Source organism: Bufo gargarizans, chromosome 10, assembly GCF_014858855.1.
Source record: "Bufo gargarizans isolate SCDJY-AF-19 chromosome 10, ASM1485885v1, whole genome shotgun sequence".
In the NCBI taxonomy this organism is placed as follows: domain Eukaryota; kingdom Metazoa; phylum Chordata; class Amphibia; order Anura; family Bufonidae; genus Bufo; species Bufo gargarizans.
Genome location: NC_058089.1, coordinates 23,604,924 through 23,628,035, shown reverse-complemented (window position 1 = coordinate 23,628,035; position 23,112 = coordinate 23,604,924). Strand labels below are relative to the sequence as shown.

Genomic DNA, 23,112 nt, shown 5'->3' with positions numbered 1-23,112 from the left:
AGAGGCTTGCCGCACAGAACGCCGGGAAATGTAGTTTATCGCTGATGCTTTACGACTCTGTGCAGCGGAAGTGAGTGTGCAGGTTGCTCTGACACTTCCGGTAGTGGCGGCCGGTGTTTCTTGCACGCTCTTTTTTTCTCCCCTTATCCAGATTTGTCTTCATTCAGCGAAATGAAGGACGTGACCGCCTTCCTCCAGCAGCAGCAGAGTCAGAGTTCAACGCCCGAGACGGCGGCAATATGGCACCGAATGGAGGAGCTGTACAACAAGAAGTGAGTGCAGGGTGACAGAGGCTTACGGCACAATGGCACTCGAACACTGAGCTCGTTTATAAACGCAGACTAATGGTTTCCTTACCTAGCAGCCAATCAGAATCCACCTTTTATATTTCCAGCTCAGGTTAAGAGATGATAGCAGTGATCTGATTGGCTGCTGGGGGCCTCCGTTTGCCTTCAGTAATGAGGCTGTATTTACACTGCCTCCCTGTCCTCTCTTTGTAAGGTAGAACATGACGTGGGGCCCCAAGCCTCTGCAGGGCCCCTCATGGACATATGAGGTGTGGTGGGTTTCCAGTGAGGTTTCGATCATTTTGACAGCAAGAAGAGCTCTGCTCAGAAGTGACAGAAACCCTGTGGCACCCAAACTGTGGTAAAACTACAACTCCCAACATGCACACTTGCTTGCAACATGCATGGAGCATGCTGGGAGTTGTAGTTTAACAACAGCTGAGATGGCTGACCCCTGGCCGTGTCCATGTGAACCTAAGTCTATAGTTTTCTGGCATGACCTGGGTCACAACACAGCAAATCAATGTTAAAGGGGTAATGTCATAGTGACATATCAAATCTTTTGATTGGTGGGTGCCGGAGAGCTGAGACCCCCACCGATCGCTAGAACGAGGAGAGAGAAGCGCTCACATAGAGCGGCAGGAGACAGACTGGACAGAATCATACACTTTCTAGTGAGTCTGTCTCCTGCAATGAGGAGACGACGCTCTTCTATCGATCAGTGGGGGTCTCAGCGCTCGGACCTTCACTGATTAAAGGGAACCTGTCACCGGGATTTTGGGTATAGAGCTGAGGACATGGGTTGCTAGATGGCCGCTAGCACATCCGCAATATCCAGTCCCCATAGCTCTGTGTGCTTTTATTGTGGGGAAAAAAACAACAATTTGATACATATGCAAATTAACCTGAGATGAGTCCTGTCCCTGACTCCTCTCACATACAGGACTCATCTCAGGGTAATTTGCATATGTATCAAATCGTTGTTCCCCCCCCCCCCCCCACAATAAAAGCACACAGAGCTATGGGGACTGAGTATTGCAGATGTGTTAGCGGCCATCTAGGAACCCATGTCCTCAGCTGTATACACAAAATCCCGGTGACAGGTTCCCTTTAAAACCTCTGATGTGTTGCTATAACACGTTAAAGGGGTTGTGCAAGAATGAGGGTGGGTTTGGCAACCCCCCTCAGCTTCTCGGCGCTGGTCGGCGATGCTCCTTAGGCTCCCTCCATGTCAACATCATTGGCAGAGGCTGCATCCTATGATTGGAGCCCAGCCGAGCATCGCAGGCCTGGGGGAGAAGGAGCGGGGAAGCAGGTAAGTAATCTTCCCTTACAGGTCCGACCCAATGGGAGACCCATTCTTTCACAACTCATTTAAAGGGGTTTTCTAACTCCATGCAATTTCTGACAAATCTCTTAATTTGTGGGCAATGGGCACAAGCGACGGCATAGTGATCACTACTCGTCATGCTGTGGAGGAGATCGCTGCATGTAATGGGACTGGTCTCCTCCACTAGCGAGCGGACGATTGCTGGGAAGGAACACGTCCCTCTCGACAATCGTCTGCCACATCGGGCTGTGTACTACAGCCTTAAGGCTAGGTCTACATGACTACATTTATCGCGCAACATTTTGTCGCACCAATGTTGCGCGACAATTTTTATAATGGTAGTCTATGGTGTCACTGCAACATGCAACTGCGACACGACAGTCGCCAAAAACCCATTCAAGATGGATTTTTCTGCGACTGTCGCAGCATGTCATAGTGCGACATCATAGACTACCATTATAAAAATTGTCGCACAACACATGTTGCAGTGTAGTTGTGCCCTATGTGTCGCTCGACACATGTCGTCGTGTAGACCTAGCCTAAGGAGATGCGCTGTCCTCAGCTTCATCTGCACATGCGTCTGAAGTTGCCAGACTCCTTTCAGGTAATAAATGTTCCGCCAATTGGCAGGGTAACCAGGGGCCAGCCTCCAAACCAACCAAGCATTATCGCACATCCAGTGGATAGGATCTGCCTGTGCCCATAGAGGGTTAGCTTGTCAGAAAAATGACAGGATTCTTATGGGAGAGGTAGAGATCTCGATTCAGTATTCTTTGTGGATCTCGTTCACAGGCTCTGGCATCAGTTGACTCTTCAGCTTCTGGATTTTGTAGAGGATCCCGAATGTGCAAAAGGAGATGGACTTATCAAAGTAAGTGTATACCTGTCGGGGGGGCCTCTGGCACCATGAAACCAAATCCATACTTAGTAACAAGTCTGTGATGCCATCAGGGACAAAATGGTCGGTGATTCATCCATGATGATGTCCATGGACCTGTGTGTCTGTTTTTCGTTTTCGTCCTCCATGACGGCATTACTATGAGTGAGACCTTCCTCCAACCAGGCGGGGACAGGAAGAAGACTACATTTGACTCTCCTTGACTCCTCCTCAGTGTCGTTCTGTCCCTCGTTGGCTGGGGAGGTCATTTGCTGTGAAGGCGCTCTCTGTGTGGGCAGCAGGAGCATTTGTTGGATACAGCCCTAAAAAGAACACATGGGGCCGATAGGTACCTGGTCCACGGACACAATTAAGGGTTTTCTGAGACTTTTAGGTCATCAGTATCTGATCGGTGGGGGTCCCACACCCGGAATCCCCACAGATCAGCTGTTTGAGAAGGCATCGGCGCTCGCAGTATCGCCACGGCCTTCTCTCTGCTTACCAAGCACAGCGCCGTACATTGTAAAGTGGCTGTGCTTGGTATCGCAGCCAAGCCTCATTCACTTGAAGGGGGCTGAGCTACGCTTAGGCCACGTAACTGGTGAATGTGATGTCACAGCTGACGATAAGTCATCAATATCACAATCTCGGAAAATCCCTCTTAATTTCAGTGGCCAGCATATAATTTTACATTTGGCGGCTGTAGGCCTGGTCGAGACAAACCCCAGTTAGAAAGAAAATATTAGGAATTTCTTGGGTAGGGTCTTTAAAGGGAACCTGTCACCTGGATTCTAGGTATAAAGCTGAGGACACGGGTTGCTAGATTGCTGCTAGCACATCCGCAATACCCAGTCCCCATAGCTCTGTGTGCTTTTATTGTGTAAATTTATTTTTTTTGATAGATGTGTATATGAACCTGAGATGAGTCCAGTCTCCTCCATGCTTGAGAGATGAGTCCAGTCTGCTCCATGCTTGAGAGATGAGTCCTGTCTGCTCCATGCTTGAGAGATGAGTCCTGTCTGCTCCATGCTTGAGAGATGAGTCCAGTCTCCTCCATGCTTGAGAGATGAGTCCAGTCTCCTCCATGCTTGAGAGATGAGTCCTGCGTTCTCAGACTCTGAGCCCAGCCACGCCCCGCATTCTCCGATTCTCCTTCTTGCTCCCCGACATCACAAAGCTAGAGCGCCGTAATCTCGCGATGCGCGAGCTAGCGCATGCACAGTTCGTTCCCTGAGATTCGGAAGATGCGGGCGGTGCTGGGCTCCTTCACACTGGGCGTGGCTGGGCTCTGGAAATGTTAGTAGCCTAATTTACATATATAAAATCTTTTTCTTTTTTTTTTTTTTACACAATAAAAGCACACAGAGCTATGGGGACTGGGTATTGCGGATGTGCTAGCGGCCATTTAGCAACCCATGTCCTCACTCCAGGTGACAGGTTCCCTTTAAAATAGTGACATCTTTTAGTTGTTGTTTTTTTTTACGTCATTAGAGAGTATAATGATTGTGTTTTTCTTGCTTCACAGCTTTATGAGAACTTCATCAATGATTTCGAGCACAGGTAAAAATAGGTTTTTATTTCTGTTTCTTTTCCTGCTCAGATGAGCTGTGATTTTCTGTTCAGTTTATTTGGTGTTTTTGAAGCATATGGAAAAAAAATACCAGAGATGTCCACACCTATTGCAAGCAGCATTTTGAAATAAAACTCCTGTCTTGAAAAAAAAAATACACAGGTATATAGATTTTACAGTATCTCTGATGATAAAAAAAAAAAACTACCATAAATCAGTGGCACAAGCAAAGACAAAAAACTATGTCATAAATCTTAATAAAATTGCGCTGTCTTTTTTTCCTCCCCATCTCCTTCACTTCACTGAGAGATCAGGTAACACTTGCCTATAGAGAAGGGACAGGGAAACAGTGGACTGTCATGTCTCCCAGGACATTCTCTGTAGCTCACTCAGGAGCAGCAGCATCCAGAACTTTATACAGCAGTACTGGGGAGTGTATCTGTGAATCCAGCTCTGGGGTGAGAGAAATCTTACCAGAGCCTTTAGTGTCCTCTGTGTCTCTGCCTCCATCTCCCTCCCCTCTCCATAGATTTCAGCACGTCACCTGATGTCTCAGTGAAGTAGAAAAATGTGTCAAAACACTGTGTGAATCTGGCCTAAGGGTGGTCCACGGTAATTTTTAAAATTGTAAAATTCCCTGCACTTTTTTTTTGTGTGCCATTTTAAGAGAGTTTCCTTTTGGATTTGGCCCTCGGCATTTTTTTCAAACTGTAGTATTTCCTGGGCATGGATTTTTTTTCAGGCTTTTTCCTATAGAAGTCATTATTGGGGGGTTTCTGAAAAAAATACATAAAGCACTTGGTGTTTTTAAAAAGCCAAAAATGTGTGGCTGTACCTCCTATATTTCTTTTCCTGTAACTCAAGTTTTTCATTTCAGAATTAACCCTTTATCTCTGGTTGAAATAGTCCTCCATGTGGTGCGACAGATGACAGGTAGGGATGGTTGGTTGTGGTGATGATGAAATGGGAGGCTTGTATGTTTTTTTGTTTTTGAGTGTCTGAACTTTTCTTTTTGATTTGCTTTCCTTTATAGATCCCACCGTGGCTCTCAACTTTCTAGAGAAAACTCGTGAGAAGGTGGCATTTTAATCTAAGTGATGTGATTGAGCTCAGGCCATCACCCTAACTACACTGTTGCATGTCATTGATTGATTGCCCCCCCCTATAATTAATAGACGTACAGGCTTTTTTTGTATTGTATTTGTACTATTAAACAAAACAGCCCTTGGTTGATTTTATCAGCCACATTTAGGATACAGCCACACGAGCGGCCATTCTGCAGACTAACCAAACTTGCTGCCAAGTGCTGCCTGGCCATGTGAGCCACAACAGCATCATATTAACTCGTTAGAACTGCATTGTTTATTCGGCCTGGATGTCCGATTTCCGATAATGATGATCTATCCTCAGGATAGGTCATCAATATCATATCAGTGGGGTTCGACTCCCGGCACCCCCGCCAATCAGCTGTTTGAACAGACCACAGCGCATGTGCGAGCACTGCATTTACTTCACTGTTTACCTGCTCTCTGCTGACATTGCCTTCGCTGCAAATGGACGTAGCTGTACATCCAGATTGCATGTAACTTGCTGCAGTCAGACGTACAGCTACGTCCAATTAGAGCAATGTAGGGATGGACAGCACTCCTTAGTATCAATGTGGTGGGTGCACGTCTCCAGGGGGTGGTAAAAAAAAGCCCCCTATCCAGCATACATATCAAAGAGGTGAAAAAAACAAAAAACTAGAGACAGCACAACCAAAGTGGTGGAATTTAAACCCAATTAAATTCCACCACTTTTGGACGTGCTGTCCCCAGTTTTTTCATGTACAGCTACGTCCGACCTGTTAAACGGGGCTGTGACACTATAAAGTTTCACAGCCCTGGAAAATAGCTTTTTCGCATATCTGCTCATTTGAAATTGACTTAAAAAATTGAAGAAAAAAAATAATAAAGTGTAGTTTCCAAAATGGGGTCACCTTTTGGAAGTTTCTGCTGTTGGGGTACCTCAGGGTCTTTTCAAATGCAACATGGTGCTAAAAAAACATTCCTGCAAAACCTTTCCTCCAAAAACGATATTGTGCGACTTCCCTTCTGAGCCCTGCCAAGTCCCCATACAGCAGTTTACAACCACATATGGGGTGTTTCTGTAAACTGCAGGATCAGGGTAATAAATATTGAGGTTTGTTTTGCTGTTAACCTTTGCTGTGTTACGGGGGGAAATGGATTATAATGGAAAATCTGCACAAAAAATGCCATTTTTAAATTTCACCTCCACTTTCCTTTAATTCCTGTGGAGAACTTAAAGGATTAACAAAGTTTCAAAATTAAGTTTTGAATAATTTGGGTGGTGTCGCTTTTAGGGCTCTTTCACACTTGCGTTCTTTTCTTCCGGCATAGAGTTCCGTCGTCGGGGCTCTATGCCGGAAGAATCCTGATCAGTTATATCCTAATGCATTCTGAATGGAGTGAAATCCGTTCAGGATGCATCAGGATGTCTTCAGTTCCGGACCGGAACGTTTTTTGGCCGGAGAAAATACTGCAGCATGCTGCGCTTTTTGCTCCGGGCCAAAAATCCTGAACACTTGCCGCAAGGCCGGATCCGGAATTAATGCCCATTGAAAGGCATTGATCCGGATCCGGCTTTAAGCTAAACGTCATTTCGGCGCATTGCCGGATCCGACGTTTAGCTTTTTCTGAATGGTTGCCATGGCTGCCGGGACGCTAAAGTCCTGGCAGCCATGGTAATGTGTAGTGGGGAGCGGGGAGCAGTATACTTACCGTCCGTTTGGCTCCTGGGGCGCTCTGACGTCATTCTGTAGCGCCCGGGAGCCGCACGGACTGTAAGTATACCGCTCCCCCGCTCCCCGCTCCTACTATGGCAGGACTTTAATAGCGTCCTGGCTGCCATAGTAACACTGAAAGCATTTTGAAGACGGATCCGTCTTCAAATGCTTTCAGTTCACTTGCGTTTTTCCGGATCCAGCGTGTAATTCCGGCAAGTGGAGTACACGCCGGATCCGGACAACGCAAGTGTGAAAGAGGCCCTAAAGGGTTTCTACCACCAGAAATACCGTTATGTAGCTGACTGACATTAGCGATGCGCCCATGTCAGCACTACATAACAGTATGTTTCTAACGTTAGTCCCTGCAGCCATTTTTGTTAAAAAAAGCACTTTTATTATATGCTACCTGGGCGGAAGCCTCTAGGTGCTGATTTTACGCCCACATAGCACCTAGAGGCTCATTAGCATATAATAAAAGTGCTTTTTTAACAAAAACGGCTGCAGGGACTAACGTTAGAAACATACTGTTATGTAGTGCTGACATGGGCGCATCGCTAATGTCAGTCAGCTACATAACGGTATTTCTGGTGGTAGAAACCCTTTAAAATGGGGAAATGGGGTAAAATGATGCCAACATAAAGTAAACATATATGGGAAATGTAAAGTAACGACTGTTTTGTGAGGTATGACTCAAATTTTGAAAAATTGCAGATTTTTATCCAATTTTCTGTAAAATATATTATTATTATTAATAATTTATTATTATTATTATTAATTATTTATTATTATTTATTATTATTATTTTTTTTTTATTTTTTTTTAAATAAAGGTAAAACATATCAACTCAAATTTACCACTAACATGAAGGACAATAAGTAAAAGCATTCCAAAGTTATTACCACATAAACTGAGACCTGTCAGATTTGAAAAATAGAGCTTGGTCATTATGGCCAAAACTTTCTGCAGAGGCAAAGAGTTAATTACAGCTCCTGCGTCCCACTCACTTAAGCTGCAATGTCAATGGTGAGCAGGTGCACAGTGAAGAGAATCCAGTGCTCGCACAAGCGCTGTGGTCGGACCCCAGCTGATATTGATGACTTATCCTGAGGATAGGTCGTCAATATCGGTAACCTGACAACCCTTTTAATGGTCGCACAGTTTTACCCAATAAATGCTCAGCCACAAGGCGGCGACATTCCAACAGCAATGCTGGTGCTTCGTGTAGACGAACCCTTAAAGTTACCCGGTCAGGTCATTTTACAACCCTAAGGCCTCTTTCACACGGGCGAGATTTCCGCGCGGGTGCAATGCGTTAGGTGAACGCATTCCACCCGCACTGAATCCGGACCCATTCGTTTCTATGGGGCTGTGCATATGAGTGGTGATTTTCACGCATCACTTTTGCGTTACTTGAAAATCGCAGCATGCTCTATATTGTGCGTTTTTCACGCAACGCAGGCCCCATAGAAGTGAATGGACTGCGTGAAAATAGCAAGCATCCACAAGCAAGTGCGGATGCGGTGCGATTTTTCACGCACGGTTGCTAGGAGACGATCGGGATGGGGACCCGATCTTTATTATTTTCCCTTATAACATGGTTATAAGGGAAAATAATAGCATTCTGAATACAGAATGCATAGTACAATAGGGCTGGAGGGGTTAAAAAATAATAAATAATTTAACTCACCTTAATCCACTTGTTCGCGCAGCCGGCATCTCTTCTGTCTTCTTCTTTGAGGAATAGGACCTTTGATGACGTCACTACGCTCATCACATGGTCCGTCACATGATCCATCACCATGGTAAAAGGTCATGTGATGAGCCCAGTGACGTCATCAAAGGTCCTATTGCTCACAGATGAAGACAGAAGAGATGCCGACTGCGCGAACAAGTGGATTAAGGTGAGTTAAATTATTTATTATTTTTTAACCCCTCCAGCGCTATTGTACTATGCATTCTGTATTCAGAATGCTATTATTTTCCCTTATAACCATGTTATAAGGGGAAATAATACAATCTACACAACCTTGAACCCAAACCTGAACTTCTGTGAAGAAGTTCGGGTCTGGGTACCGCATTCAGTTTTTTATCACGCGCGTGCAAAACACATTGCACCCGCGCGATAAAGACTGAACAACGGAACGCAATCGCAGTCAAAACTGACTGCAATTGGGTACCTACTCGCGCGGGTTTGCCGCAATGCACCCGAGGCGCATCCGGAGCCAGAACGTGACGCCCGTGTGAAAGAGGGCTAACGCCTTATCCGGACACGCTTGTGTGATGAAAGAGGCCTAAACCTCCACCTTGACTGACACACCTGACCAGACAGGACAGTCGTTCCAGAATATTGTAGTAAAGCAAACATAGGCTCCATAAGATCTATCGTTCATCTTTTCATACTGTAGTGCTCCCAAGAACCTGTTACTGTTCTCTGAAATTGCATACACATGGACATTTAATATCACTGCCAGTGATCTCTTACAGCTTTTTTATTTGTTTTTCCAACTCTTGCTCCCAGGTAAAAAGCAGTGATGAGGCCGTGATACTCTGCAGGACGGCCATTGGAGCTTTAAAGCTGAACATTGGAGACTTACAAGCCACCAAGGTAGGTGGAGAAAATTCTGATACGCAGTTCTTTTTAAATTTTGCGTTGTTACCATATGAGAGAAAATTAAGCCAAGATCCCATTTTCCGTTGTCGGAAGTTTGCATATTCAGACACCTTTTTACTAATTCAGACTTTTATCTAAAAACAAAAACTCTAGGTTTAGCAGTACATTTTTAGGTTCTTAAAGCGGTATATTGACCACAGATCTTTATCATCTATCCACTGGATAGCTGATACATGCTAGATCAGTGATGGTCTGACTTCTAGGACACTCAGCAGTCGCTTGGACAGGGGACTCCAGTTTCCCTCCAGCAGTGAAAAGGAGTACAATGGAGCAGCCGTCAGTTTCAGATTCTACTGGTTATTAAAACTGTGCCCCATTTAGAGTCCTCACCAGGGATGTGCGTCTGTTGATTGGTGATTGGTGAGGGTTACAGCCATCAAACTCTTACCGAACTAACATTAATCAACTATCTAGAGGATAACTGATTGTTATGACCAAAATACCCTTTGTAAGGCTATCTGTCAGTAGACAAATGCTCCATAACAGTAGTCTTCACCTTTTGGCTTTTAGTTTCACAAAGGCTCCAGATCAGCAGGTTGATGATGATTTTTAAAGGGCATCTGTCAGCAGTTTTGTACCTATGACACTGGCTGACCTGTTACATGTGCATCTGTGTTGGTCCCATGTTCATATGTGTCCGCATTGTTGGGAAAGATGAAGTTTTAAGATATGCAAATGAGCCTCTAGGAGCAATGGGGGCGTTGCCATTACTCCTAGAGGCTCTGCTCTCTGCAACTGCTGCGCCCTCTTCACTTTGATTGACAGGGCCTGGTGTGATGACGTTTCCACTGCCTGACCCTGTCAAATTGCAGTGGGTGCAGCAGTTACAGGGAGAGTGAAGCCTCTAGGTGTAACGGCAACGCCCCCGTTGCTCCTAGAGGCTCATTTGCATATATTAAAACATCATTTTTCTCAGCAATGCGGACACATATGAACATGGGACCAACACAGATGTCTTCAGCTGCCAAGTGCACATGTAACAGGTCAGCCAGTGTCATAGGGACAAATCTGCTGACAGATGCCCTTTAAAACATTGTAACAGAACAAAAGGCTGTATAAAATTAATTTAAGAAACCTTTTTAATTTTCCTGCCGCTCTGATCCATGTTGTGGGTCCCCAGCACCCCCGTGACGTTAAAGTGACTGCTGCAGCCAGTCACTGGCCTCAGTGGTCATGTGTGCAGGAATAGCACGTGACCTCTGAGGTCAGTGATTGGCAGCAGTCACGTGGACTGTGCATGTGAGATCATTGCTTCTGACACAGTGGGGAACAGAGTAGCAAGACGTTTAAAAGGTGGGTAAGGCCTTTTCTTTACTTTAGATAGCCCGCTGCTCCATGACAATTTTTTTTTAAATCACAGAAAATGCCTTTAAGATCTTTTAAGAATATGACAGGAGTGTCACCTGCACCAGTTAAACAAGCATTTGAATAGATCAAGGAGATCTTATTTATAGCTATTTTTGTTAACAGTGATTCGAAAAGCCATTTATCTGTACCCAATGACTTCTTTGTTATTAGTGTCTGTTTGGTGACAGATGATATGATGTGCTGCAGCCACTAGAGGGCGTGTATGTCCATATTCTACAAGAGCACCCCCTCTCATTGGAGAAAGCAAGCCATGTACCACTCTGTGGTTCAATATTCTCCATAAAACATTAAAGTGTACCTAAACATTCAACAATTTTTTTTTCAAAGTGTTAAAAATGCCCTAAAAATAATTTTTGTAATATACTTTATTGATTTATTGATCTCATTTTACCGCTAAAAGCGGCCCCTGACGGTCAGGCCTCCTGAAGCGCTCGTCACAACATTGCATCCAGTTTCTGTACACTGCAGCCATGTATGCAGTGTATGGATTCTGATTTGTACAATATGGCCGCAGTGTGCGCTGTCCTGGCAGGAGCGCATATTGCTGCTCCTGCCTTTGCCCTCCGAAAAAAAGCTGTGCCCTAGAAGAGCAGCGCACCAATGTACTATGCTGAGGATTCAGTGGAGTGGAGCGAAGATGGGCAGGAGCTCTGCACAGCACATCGCTGCGCCTGCCTGTCCTTGCTCCACTGCACTGAAACCTCTGCAGAGGACACACACAGGACAGCGCTCGCTGCAGAGCATATTGTACAAATCAGAATCCGTACGGCTGCAGTGTACAGAATCTGTATGGCATGGCGCGTCATTAGGCCTGAACTTCAGGGGCCTCTTTTGGTGGTAAAATTAGAATATCACTAAATAAAGTATATATGTTAGGGTATTTCTAACACTTTGAAAACCCTTTAGGCTACTTTCACACTCGCGTTTGGTGCGGATCCGTCATGGATCTGCACAGACGGATCAGTTCAGATAGTACAACCGTCTGCATCCGTTCAGAACTAGTGTTGATTACGAATATTTGAATTGTGAATTTTTATCGCGAATATAGGTACTTCGAAAATTCGTGAATATTTAGAATATAGTGATATATATATTCGTAATTTTATTGCGAATATTCGAAAAAAAAAACTAATATAGTGCTATAATCTTTGTCTAATAGTTTTTTTTTTTTTCTCATCTGAAGTTCAGATTTTTTCGAATATTCTCTATATTGCTATAAATTCTTGTTTTAGAATATTACGAATATTCAAAAAAACAAATATATTAGAAATAGTGCTATGACGCAGGGAGGAATGCAGGGAGGAATCCTGTTTTTACTCGGCAATTGGAAAATTTGCATTATGAAAATTCGCATATTACGCGATCACTACCATGTCGATTTATTTCGAGTAAGAAAAATCGTAGAATATAACGAATATTCTACAAAAATATTTGCGAAATATCGCAAATTCGGATATGACCCCTGCCGCTCATCACTATTCAGAACGGATCCGTTTGTATTACTGTATCTTTAACCTAGCCAAGACGGATCCGTCTTGAACACCATTGAAAGTCAATGGAGGACAGATCCGTTTTCTATTGTTATAAAAAACGGATTCTTCCCCATTGACTTGCATTGTGTGTCAGAACGGATCCGTTTGGCTCAGTTTTGTCAGACAGACACCAAAACGCTGCAAGCAGTGTCCGCCTCCAAAGCGGAGTGGAGGCAAACTGATGCATTCTGAGCGGATCCTTATCCATTCAGAATGCATTAGGGCAGAACTGATCCGTTTTGGACCGCGTGTGAGAGCCCTGAACGGATCTCACAAACGGAAACCAAAACGCCAGTGTGAAAGTAGCCTTTTAGTTGAACATTTAGGGGAACTTTAAGATGATATTGTAACTAAGTGACAAGTTTATTATGAGTTTGGGCAAGTAATGATGGGTGTTGGTCGAGCTTTACGAACCCACTCATCAGGAGTTCTTGGTGTGTAAGGCCTGTACTTCACTTTGGATTGATGAATCTTGGTAGCCATTGCCTTTCAGATTCATACTCTGCTTGTTTTGTTATCAATCTGCAGGAAACAATAGAAGGTGTGGAGGAGATGCTTGGAGGGTTGGCCGGTGTGACGTCAGTGCACAGCCGCTTCTATGACCTGTCTAGCAAGTATTATCAGACAATTGGAAACCATGCCTCCTATTATAAAGATGCTCTTCGATACTTGGGTTGCACAGAACTAAAAGACCTGCCAGGTAAATTCCCCAAACTCTTCTTTGCTTCTCTCCAAGAAAATTGTTATCATTATTCAACCTCCTGCGTTCAAGAAAAACCCAGTAAAAGAAGATCTTTGCTCCGAAATCAGAACCTGGCTGTTCTTGTTCTACCACCGTGTGCTGTCAGCTAGTTATGCCCCGGGCCTCCTCTTGCTTTTCTAGTGGAGTTTACGAAGTAGCACCATCACAGACGCCATTTTTTCATCTTTTGAGTTGGATAATAGTGATCAAAACTACATTAAATGTTTAACCCTTGCACTGGTTTCTCCAGTTTTACTATACATTTAGTACCTCTGGAAGTCCCGATACAGAGAAATCAGCCGCAGTGTATTAATACATTGTCCTGAGGAACATCACCATGATGTGTTACAGCAGTACCTGAAGATCTTTCCTTACATGTTCTATGTTTAATTGCAGTGTCAGAACAGCAGGACAGAGCCTTCACTCTCGGCCTGGCTGGTTTGCTTGGAGATGGGGTCTATAACTTTGGAGAACTGGTGAGTTTCTTTTGCAAAACCTTTGCTATCCGGAAGTTGCCTTTATCAGTATAACTGTATTTAGCCATCTGTATTCCTGATGTAAGACCTGCACTCCGGATGGATCAATGTACTGAACTGAATATATAACCCCTAAGGGGCTGTATTTCTCGCTCATATCATTGGAGGACACAGAAGACCATGGGTATAGCTGTTGCCACTAGGAGCCGACACTAAGCAAAAAAGTGTTAGCTCCTCCTCTCAGCTATACCCCTCCTGCAGACACTGAGCTAATCAGTTTTAGCTTAGTGTCTGTAGGAGGCAGACATGTTTTCCTGCAGTCGCGCCGGTTGTTCTGGTGACTGACTTTGTTTTCTTTCTAGTCCATCTGTGGATCTTCTTCCGAAGTCTCCTAAGCCGTGTCTTATGCCCCCTGTGCTGTTCTTCTTCTGCCCAGCCGGGGCATCTGTGTATTCAGCCGCTCTCTGGCTGGCCTTCCTGGGAATGGCTCTTCCTGACCATTTTTTTTTTTCAGAGTTTTTTTGGTGTGTCCTTCCCCCACAATTCTGTGCGGGGCCTTATGAAAGGTTTTGGATTCGTTCTGGTCTTGTTCCCTCCCCATGGTACTGCTCTTTAACGTCCCATGGTCTTCTGTGTCCCCCAATGATACAAGCGAGAAAATAGGATTTTTTTGTGCTTACCTGTAAAATTATTTTCTCGCTGAGTTCATTGTGGGAGACGGCTCCCTCCCCGTAAGTACATTGCTCGCTCTACTTCATGGGTCCCTCCGTTTCTTGGTACTGACCCATCTCTGTCTTTCTTACTTTTTTTTTTCTGTTGGCTTCTCCTGGCTGCTGCTACTGTTTTCGTACCAACTGATTAGCTCAGTGTCTGCAGGAGGGGTATAGCTGAGAGGAGGAGCTAACACTTTTTTGCTTAGTGTCGCCTCTTAGTGGCAACAGCTATACCCATGGTCTTCTGTGTCCCCCAATGAACTCGGCGAGAAAAGGATTTTACAGGTAATCACAAAAAATTCCTATTTTTGGATTAAGTACAACTCAGTAAAATAGTAAGGCTACTTTCACACTTGCGGCAGGACGGATCCAACAGGCTGTTCACCCTGTCGGATCCGTCCTTCCGCTATTTTGCCGGACCACCGCTCCGTCCCCATTGACTATAATGGGGACAGGGGCGGAGCTCCGGTGCAGCACGGCGAAAGGCCGCCGGACTAAAAGTCCCGCATTTCCGACTTTTTAGTCCAGCTGCCTCTCAAAGCAAACTGCTGTACTGCGCCGGAGCTCCGTCCCGTCCCTATTATAGTCAATGGGAACGGAGCGGCGGCACGGCAAAATAGCGGAAGGACGGATCAGACAGGGTGAACAGCCTTTCGGATCCGTCCTGCCGCAAGTGTAAAAGTAGACTAACCCTGGCAAAATACACCTGTCAGAATTAAGGCTTAGAATGCTTACAATGCAGTTTTTTTGTAAGGGACCTGCTACACTGCAACATGTGTTGTGAACATTTGATTCAATGAATTTCAATGGTGCCGCTGTGGGACATGCTGCGACACAAGCATCCCAGAAAATCCACACAAGTCGGATTTTTCAGCTACTGTTGCAGTGGAAAAATGTGGCGTGTTGAATTGTGACACCAGTGAAATACATTATATCCAATGTTGTGCAACACATGCCGCCATGTAACCATACCCCTCTGTAACGTGCGACTTGATGCCGCCGTGTAGAAGGACACTAGAACACACCTTGAAATATATGCATTTATTTTTTAATACTTTTTTTTTTTTCCTATTAAGAAGTAAGTGGGAAAACATCTGATTTTAAAAGGCCGTACTGAGAGCATAAAGTGAAACTGCCCTTAAAGGGGTTTTCTGGGATTTTGATATTGTTGGGGGTCAGACTCGTGGCATCCCCATTAATCTGCTCACTGAAGATAACCTCCTGTTATCAATAAACGTGTGTGAGACTCTTTTTTTCCATCGAATTCGAGTTCCATGGTTTCTTTTTTAGACTTTTGTGGCTGGGAGAACCGCAGCAGCACCCATCCCAAAAAGGTGTGTGGTTCCGCTATTCGACTCCTGACTGATGGGACTATGGTACTCTAACAAGCGCCATGTCTCCTTTATTGTTGACCAGGCACGAATCCTGTAGCTAAAGGAGGAGTCCCTGCTAAATCATGATGTGGTTCTACGGCCCCGTCAGTCAGTCGATCATGTGATTGCCAGGAGTCTGACCTCCACCAGTCTAAGGCCTATTGCACGCGAGTCGACCGTATCGTTTTGCGGTCTGTTTTAAACGGATCAGTTTTTTTTGTTTCAGTAGTTTTGCTGTTCCGTTTTTCCGTTTTGTGATACGTTTTTTTGCGAATCGAAAAACTGAAGCATACAATAATGTTTAAACAGTAAGTACATAAAAAAATTGGGCTGGGCAAAACATTTTCAATAGATGGTTTAGCAAAAACGGAACGGATACGGAAGACATATGGATGCATTCCGTTTTTTTTTTTTTTTTTTTTTGTGGAACCATTGAAAAACCATTGACTTGAATGGAGCCACGGAACGTGATTTGTGGGCAATAATAACTCATGTTCTATCTTTGAAAAGAAATACGGAAACTGAGTGCATACGGAGTTCTTTCCGTTGTTTTTGCGGACCCATTGAAGTGAATGGTTCCGCATACGGACTGTAAACGGAACCCGCAAAAAAGGAACAAAAACTGAAGAAAAAAATGTTTGTGTGCAGGAGGCCTAATATTTATGGATTTGAGGTCTCCGAAAACCCCTGAGAACAATGTTCAAATGGCAATGTAATTATACAATTCCTCCAGTCGTTACATCCGAATTAGGCCTCCTGCACACGAACGTAGGTGTCCCGATGCCGTATTGCGGATCCGCAATACACGGGCACCGTTTCGTGTGCATTCCTCATCACGGATGCGGACCCATTCACTTCAATAGTGCTTCTGTGGCTTCCATTCCGGGCCTCCGCACCGCAAAAAGATAGAACTTGCTCTATCTTTTTACGGAACGATCGCTGACCGCATTCAAGTGAATGGGGTCGCGATCTGCATGCGGCTGGCCCACGGTTGGTGCCCGTGCATTGCGGACCGCAATTTGCAGTCTGCAGCACACGTTCATGTCCAGGAGGCCTTACATTTAGAAATGGTTACGTAGTGTGATATTGTGATTTCTTTCTTCAGCTGATGCACCCAGTTTTGGAATCCCTGCGTACCTCTGAGCGAAAGTGGCTGATAGACACCCTTTATGCCTTTAACAGCGGCAACGTAGAGACCTTCAGAGCCTTGAAAACCGCCTGGGGACAACAGGTTTGAAACCATTTTTTTCATTTCGTCTATAGTCTACAGCTCCTCTATTACTGACCTATGTTGTCTCTTACCATGTTTGGTTATTCCTTCAGCCTGACCTGGCTGCTAATGAAGATCTTTTACTTAAGAAGATTCAGCTGCTCTGTTTAATGGAGGTGAGTGATTTTGTAAATGTTCCTGGTGTTCATCAGATGTTTACCAAACTTTTACTGCATAATGTTAATCACAATAATGTATACTGAGTCGCAATCGTTGACTATAGTATGCTTAAATGACTGCCTGGTGCTCGTTTATTCATAGATGACATTCACGCGGCCGGCAAATCATCGTCAGCTGACATTCGAAGAGATTGCAAAGAGTGCACAGGTCAACGTAAATGATGTGAGTAGAGTAACTGCACAATTATAGTAGTGAGGATCTTTCATGATTTATCTTTCAACGCAAGCCACTTTAATAAATTTGTTTCCTCTTTAGACTGTCTCATTCTAAGTATCATCTGCCCCAATGTTTAAAGCGAATATGTCGGCTCTGAGCGGTGTATAGTGTAAGTCCGGTTATGTAATTTCTATCTTCATGCTCACTTGCATTCGGAAGTTGTGCTTTCACAAACCAGCAATAAAATGCTCTCCATTATGTGCATGAGCTCGGGAGTCCTCTCAGTGCATCTTACTGCTGGTTTGTGGGGAGCACTGCGACTATGAAGATAAAGATGACGTAACTGGCAGCACTAAAACTATTCCCTGCTTTCTCTAGTTTCAGGGATGTTTCAGAGACGACAGATTCCTTTTAATTCTGCAAATGATATTTTCCAAATGGCCAGTTTGCCGCTAAATCCAACCATTTTGCACACATTTGATCATCTCCGTGATGCAATTAGTACTGTACCGTCACTAAGATCATCGTCAGTAAAGTGACCCATGAAACTGTAAAACCTGGCCAGAAAATTAAAGGGTTATTCCCATCTGTAATATTGATGGCAGGCATATATAGCAGAGATGGCCAACCTGCGGCTCTCCAGCTGTTGTGAAACTGATTCCCATCATGCCCTGCTGTAGGCTGAGAGCTGTAGGCAATCTGGGGATGCTTGGAGTTGTAGTTTTGCAACAGCTGGAGAGCCGCAGGTTGGCCATCCCTGACATATGGGCTAGGATATGCCATCAATGTCAGATAGTTGCAGGTCTCACCATCTCCACAATGGGACATCCGAAGTGAGGGGAGTGCAGACGCTCGTGGGAGGCCGCCCTCCATTCATTTCTAAGCGCTGGCTCGGCTATCTCCAGCAGTCTCATAGAACTGAATGGAGTGGTGTCTGCACTTGCAAGGTACGCTATCTATCCATTTCTATGGGACTTATGAAAATAGCTAAATTAATGGAGAACACAGTGCACTCTTTTTTACTTTTGGGGTCTGTTCTGGAGATAGGTGCAGGTCCCAGAGGTGGCTGCTTGTTTTCTAGGGAAATCTCTCATAGTAGCAATATAATGTACATAGGGGAGGTAAAGTGTGTCCCATGCTATTCTGCCATCACTGATCGGCCTCTTTATCATAGGTGGAGCTCCTTGTCATGAAGGCGTTATCTGTGGGTTTGCTGCGGGGAAGCATTGACGAAGTGGATAAGAAAGTACACATCACATGGGTTCAGCCTCGGGTTCTTGATTTGCAGCAGGTATATTCAGCTTCTCCATATATAATATATATATATTTATATATATATATATATTTTATTTATAAGCGTTGGCGGTATAGTGTGTCTAAATATACTTTTTGTAAAATAATAGCACTTCATTTCGTTGGTGGTTGTAGTGGCTGCATGCTTATTAGGCAAATACTTACCTGAAATAAGCATCCAGCGATGTCAACGGACTCTCCGCCTCCTTACCAGCGATGCCGGCGTCTTCTCTTCCGGGTGTAGGGCTGACATCATCTGCGCAGGCGCACTGAGGAAGGAGCAGCCAAGCGAGTGTCCTTCTCTCAGAGCGCCTGCGTCGAATGAGGACCGGTACCACGCAGGCGAGGGATTTCGGCTGCAAACAAGGCCAGCGGAAGGAGGAGACCGCTCGCTGGCCCTGTCAATTAAGTGGAGGGGGGGGGGGGGCATTTTTTTTGAGACCGAGGATGCGGCGGCTACCAGCAAGTAACCGCCCAACTTGCTGGTAGTGAAGAAATTTCCATATCACAAAAGTACTATTTTTCAAGAATTTAAAGCACAGCCAGAGGTAAGAGGGGCATATATGGACTCTGCGTACATTAGCAATTATATTAAGTCCAATTCAGAAAATTGCAGTTTGGGGGTGACAGAAGCCCTTTAACATTATTCAGTTCTCACTGAAAGCAATACAGTGGGGCTCGATTTATCAAAGACCAGCGTCCGGAAATACCCTGTGCCACCAGAGAAGGCACTGAATTTATGTCAAGGTGCATCCTCTGGCAGTCTGTGAGCCTAGATTAAAATCTAATCCAGCTCATAGTTGGGTAGATTTCTGTAGTCATTTACGCCAGTAAACTGGCATAAAAGTGAATATTTTGAGGTCGATTGCCCCACCCTTGGCACTTTCTGAAAAGGGGGAGTGGCAGTGGCACAATGGCATTTAAAATATTTTTTACACCAGTTGCTGGCATAAATGATCCCCAGTATGTGTAAGACATAGACTTGTAGGGTCCTCTAAAGTGGGAGGTGCTCTTTACAATGTGTCCCACCCCCGTCATTTATTTATTTTAAAGCAAGACAATCCCTTTAAAGGTAACCTGTCACCCGTACTATGCTGCTGTCACTCGGGGCTGCATAGTTTAGTGGCAGACCCGCAGATTTTTGTCACTTCTGTACTTTTATAGTACTCACATGCTGAACCCCACAGTGTTCTCCAGCGCTGCGAGGGAGAGGAGTCGAATAAGGGCTGGCTGCTCCTGCTTCAAGAAGATGGACAGGTTTCTATCCCATGCACAATGGGAAAGAAACCTGTCAGTCATTCTCCGATGGTGGGGACAGCGAACCTCATTGTAGCTATCTCTCTCTTGCAGCGGGATGTCAGTATTATTATACGGTCAGATTTATAATTTATCACTGGCCTCTGTGTTAAATCTGGTTCAGTTTAAGCCTATTTATCTTAGGCCTCATCCACACGACCGTATATATTTTGCGGTCTGCAAAAAATACGGATGACATCTGTGTGCATTCCGTATTTTGCGGAACGGACCAGCTGGCCCTTCATAGAACAGTACTATCCTTGTCTGTAATGCAGACAATAATAGGACATGTTCTATTTTTTTGCGGAACGGAAATACGGACATACGGAAACGGAATGCACACGGAGTAACTTCATTTTTTTGTTGTTTATTTTTTTTTATGGTCCCGCTAACGGTCCGCAAAAACCCCCGGAACGGACACTGAAAGAAAATACGTTTGTGTGCATGAGCCCTTCGGTTTACACTGTCTTGCTTTTAGACAGTATTAGGAAATCTTCCACATTAAGTTTTAGTTAATTTTATGCTTTTGTTTATCTTTTATTCAGATCAAAGGCATGAAAGACCGCTTGGAGTTCTGGTGCACAGATGTGAAGAGCATGGAGATGCTGGTAGAACATCAAGCCCATGACATCCTGACGTAGAATTCCTACCACTGTCCGTTCGGAGATCGCACCAGTCCCCCCTCCATCACCGTTTGCTGCTGCCTTAGTGAGCACAGTGTAGGGGTTATAGCAGGACTCGTTTGGGAGGGATTAAAGCTCCTACTGCCTGACACATCTGACCTGTTCTCTGGTTTTATCTAGACGATGCAGCCTCTTTTGTTATGTTCTAGGGTTTGTGCCCGCCCTGATAATGGCAATTCGCTAATAAACCAATTTCTGTAAACTCTTAACTGATGTTCTGACGTCTTTAGTTTACCAGTCAAATCATAAAAATAAAAAAAACTCACCTTTTGAGGTTTCACATTTATTTGTATAAGTCCTTACTCGTCATTCTCCATGTACAAGTTCAGATCTTTTACATTGAAAAATAAAAAATACACTAAATACACCGTACAATGCAGTAGAACTTGCTGAATACAAAAAATGTATCTGCTCTCATTTACAAAAATAAATCAAATCGGCCAAATTCCCACCATCTAAAGCTGTTTACACTTTTTTTTTTTTTGTTTTTTTTGTTACATTGGAGGTATATGTTCCGAATATTCCCTGATCTATCCCACCAATGTATGCGGTTGTATAGACATACAGTGGCATACGCCAGCCATAGACTCTTATTGTAAAAAAAATAATTTAGATCACACATGCACAGGAAAGGGCAGTACAATATTCTTTCGTACAGTCATACCGCCAAGCCTGTGCCGCAAGGACACTAGTACTTTCCTGTATTTTTCTCTTTGAACGTCGAAAATGTCTGTGGGCAAGAAAATCTCGCTAATTTGACTTGATACTTTTATTTGCTTCCATATAACTTAACAATAATCAAGATATGTGGAATCAAAGAGGAAGCTGGTTATAAAGATGGATGATGGCCCGGAGAAATTTGCCTCAATGTCGGCAGTTTCTGAAAATGGCGAGGGTGGGCCTTATTTATCTTCATTTGTGCCTGTTTTCAGGCACAAATGAAGAAAGAAATATAAGACGGCCCTGAGCCTCCTCAAACAGCTGATTAGCTGGGGACATGAGTGTAGGACGCCCACCGATCAGATGCTAATAAGTATAAAAAAGTAGGAAAACCCCTTTAATATTTCTATAGTCCCCCAGTCTTTTTGGCCTCTTCTTTTTTTCAGCTGTATAGTAGCGCACTGCAGTTTGTGCTTTATTATACAAAGGGCAACCACAAAAAACATATCCCATACACTAAATGTTATATGTTAAGCGTCCCTCTGTAGTAAGGGTCCAGTTGCTTCTGTAACCTGTGTACAGGACATACAGTGAGATCCAAAACTGAGCAGTCTTGTTCGTCCAAGTTCAGGCTCGTCCAAAATTCCGGAACACTTGCCAGAATGCAGGATCCGGCATAATTTTCCATTGAAATGCATTAATGCCGGATCCGGCCCCAAGTGTTGCGGCAAAAATGGATCAGTTTTTGCGGTCTGCGCATGCTCAGACCTTTAAAAATGTGAAAAAGATAAATACCAGATCCGTTTTTCTGGATGACACCTGAGAGATGGATCCGGTATTTCAATGCATTTGTCAGACAGGTCCGCATCCGGATCCGTCTGACAAATACCATCCGTTTGCATACGTATTGCCAGATCCGGCAGGCAGTTTGGGCGACAGAACTGCCTGCCGGAATCCTCTAATGCAGGTGTGAAAGTACCCTTAAAGGATAACTGTCACACTTAGACCCTAATTTCAATTTTCATATATGTAGTTACTAATAACATGATATTCCAGAATCAGTTACTATTAGACTGACTTACCCCATATTTAATAAGATTCAGCCCTTAGCAACCAGTCTGCATAAAACTGCAATTTCACTATTCAGTTAAGATGGCCGCCACTGCCCTCACCCTGAGGATAATCCCGCCTGCCCTCACTAGCCAGTAACAATAGCCCCCCCAAAAGTGTCAGTAACCAGAGCCCTCCCCCTAAAGGGTTAATCTCCTGCAGCACAAAGGGGGCCTCTTACCACATGTAGCTTTCATTTATACACTGAGCAGACGGCAGATCTCCCTTCCCTGGTCTGCGCTGCTACAACTCTGCATTCTCCAGCTCTGCTGAGTGAGGGAGCACCTGCCAAGCGCAGGGACAGGGAGAAGTGCACACAGCCCAGGCACTGGTATCAGCTGCTGGGGAGGACCTGGCTCTAATCATTTACTTACAGTCCCTGGCTGTCAGTAATCTGACCCTGCACGCTGCGTGCTTCTGCGTCCTCCGTCCTTCAACACATAGACGGACCCTGCCTAGCAACCTGATTTTAAGCACAGGTAAAAGTAGGCAGAACAGGGAACTAAACTGTGGAATTAAGGGGTAATTGAGTACACAGTGAAAAGTTGAAATAGGGCCACCAAGGAGATATTAATCACCACAATCCAATACTCCCCAAAAAATAATACGACAGTTATACTTTAATAAACAACAAAGGGCCGGGTGAAAAAACACTTAAAACCCACAGCAATATGTAACAAGTATAAATGACTAAAAAAAAATACAAAACTGTGTGGCTTACACCTACTGGTAACGGGGCA

General features: G+C 44.4%; 1 protein-coding gene across 1 annotated transcript; it reads left to right on the top strand.

Moving 5' to 3' along the window:
* The first annotated feature begins 56 nt into the window (after positions 1–56).
* On the top strand, positions 57–20,872 carry PSMD13 (proteasome 26S subunit, non-ATPase 13). Its single transcript, XM_044270659.1, has 13 exons — positions 57–272; positions 2,410–2,488; positions 4,020–4,054; positions 4,942–4,997; positions 5,098–5,141; positions 9,368–9,454; positions 12,949–13,120; positions 13,559–13,638; positions 16,830–16,955; positions 17,048–17,110; positions 17,256–17,336; positions 18,505–18,621; positions 20,465–20,872. Exons 1-13 carry the CDS (start codon positions 172–174, stop codon positions 20,558–20,560), a joined length of 1,137 nt encoding a protein of 378 aa, XP_044126594.1. The 5' UTR covers positions 57–171; the 3' UTR covers positions 20,561–20,872.
* Positions 20,873–23,112: the final 2,240 nt, after the last annotated feature.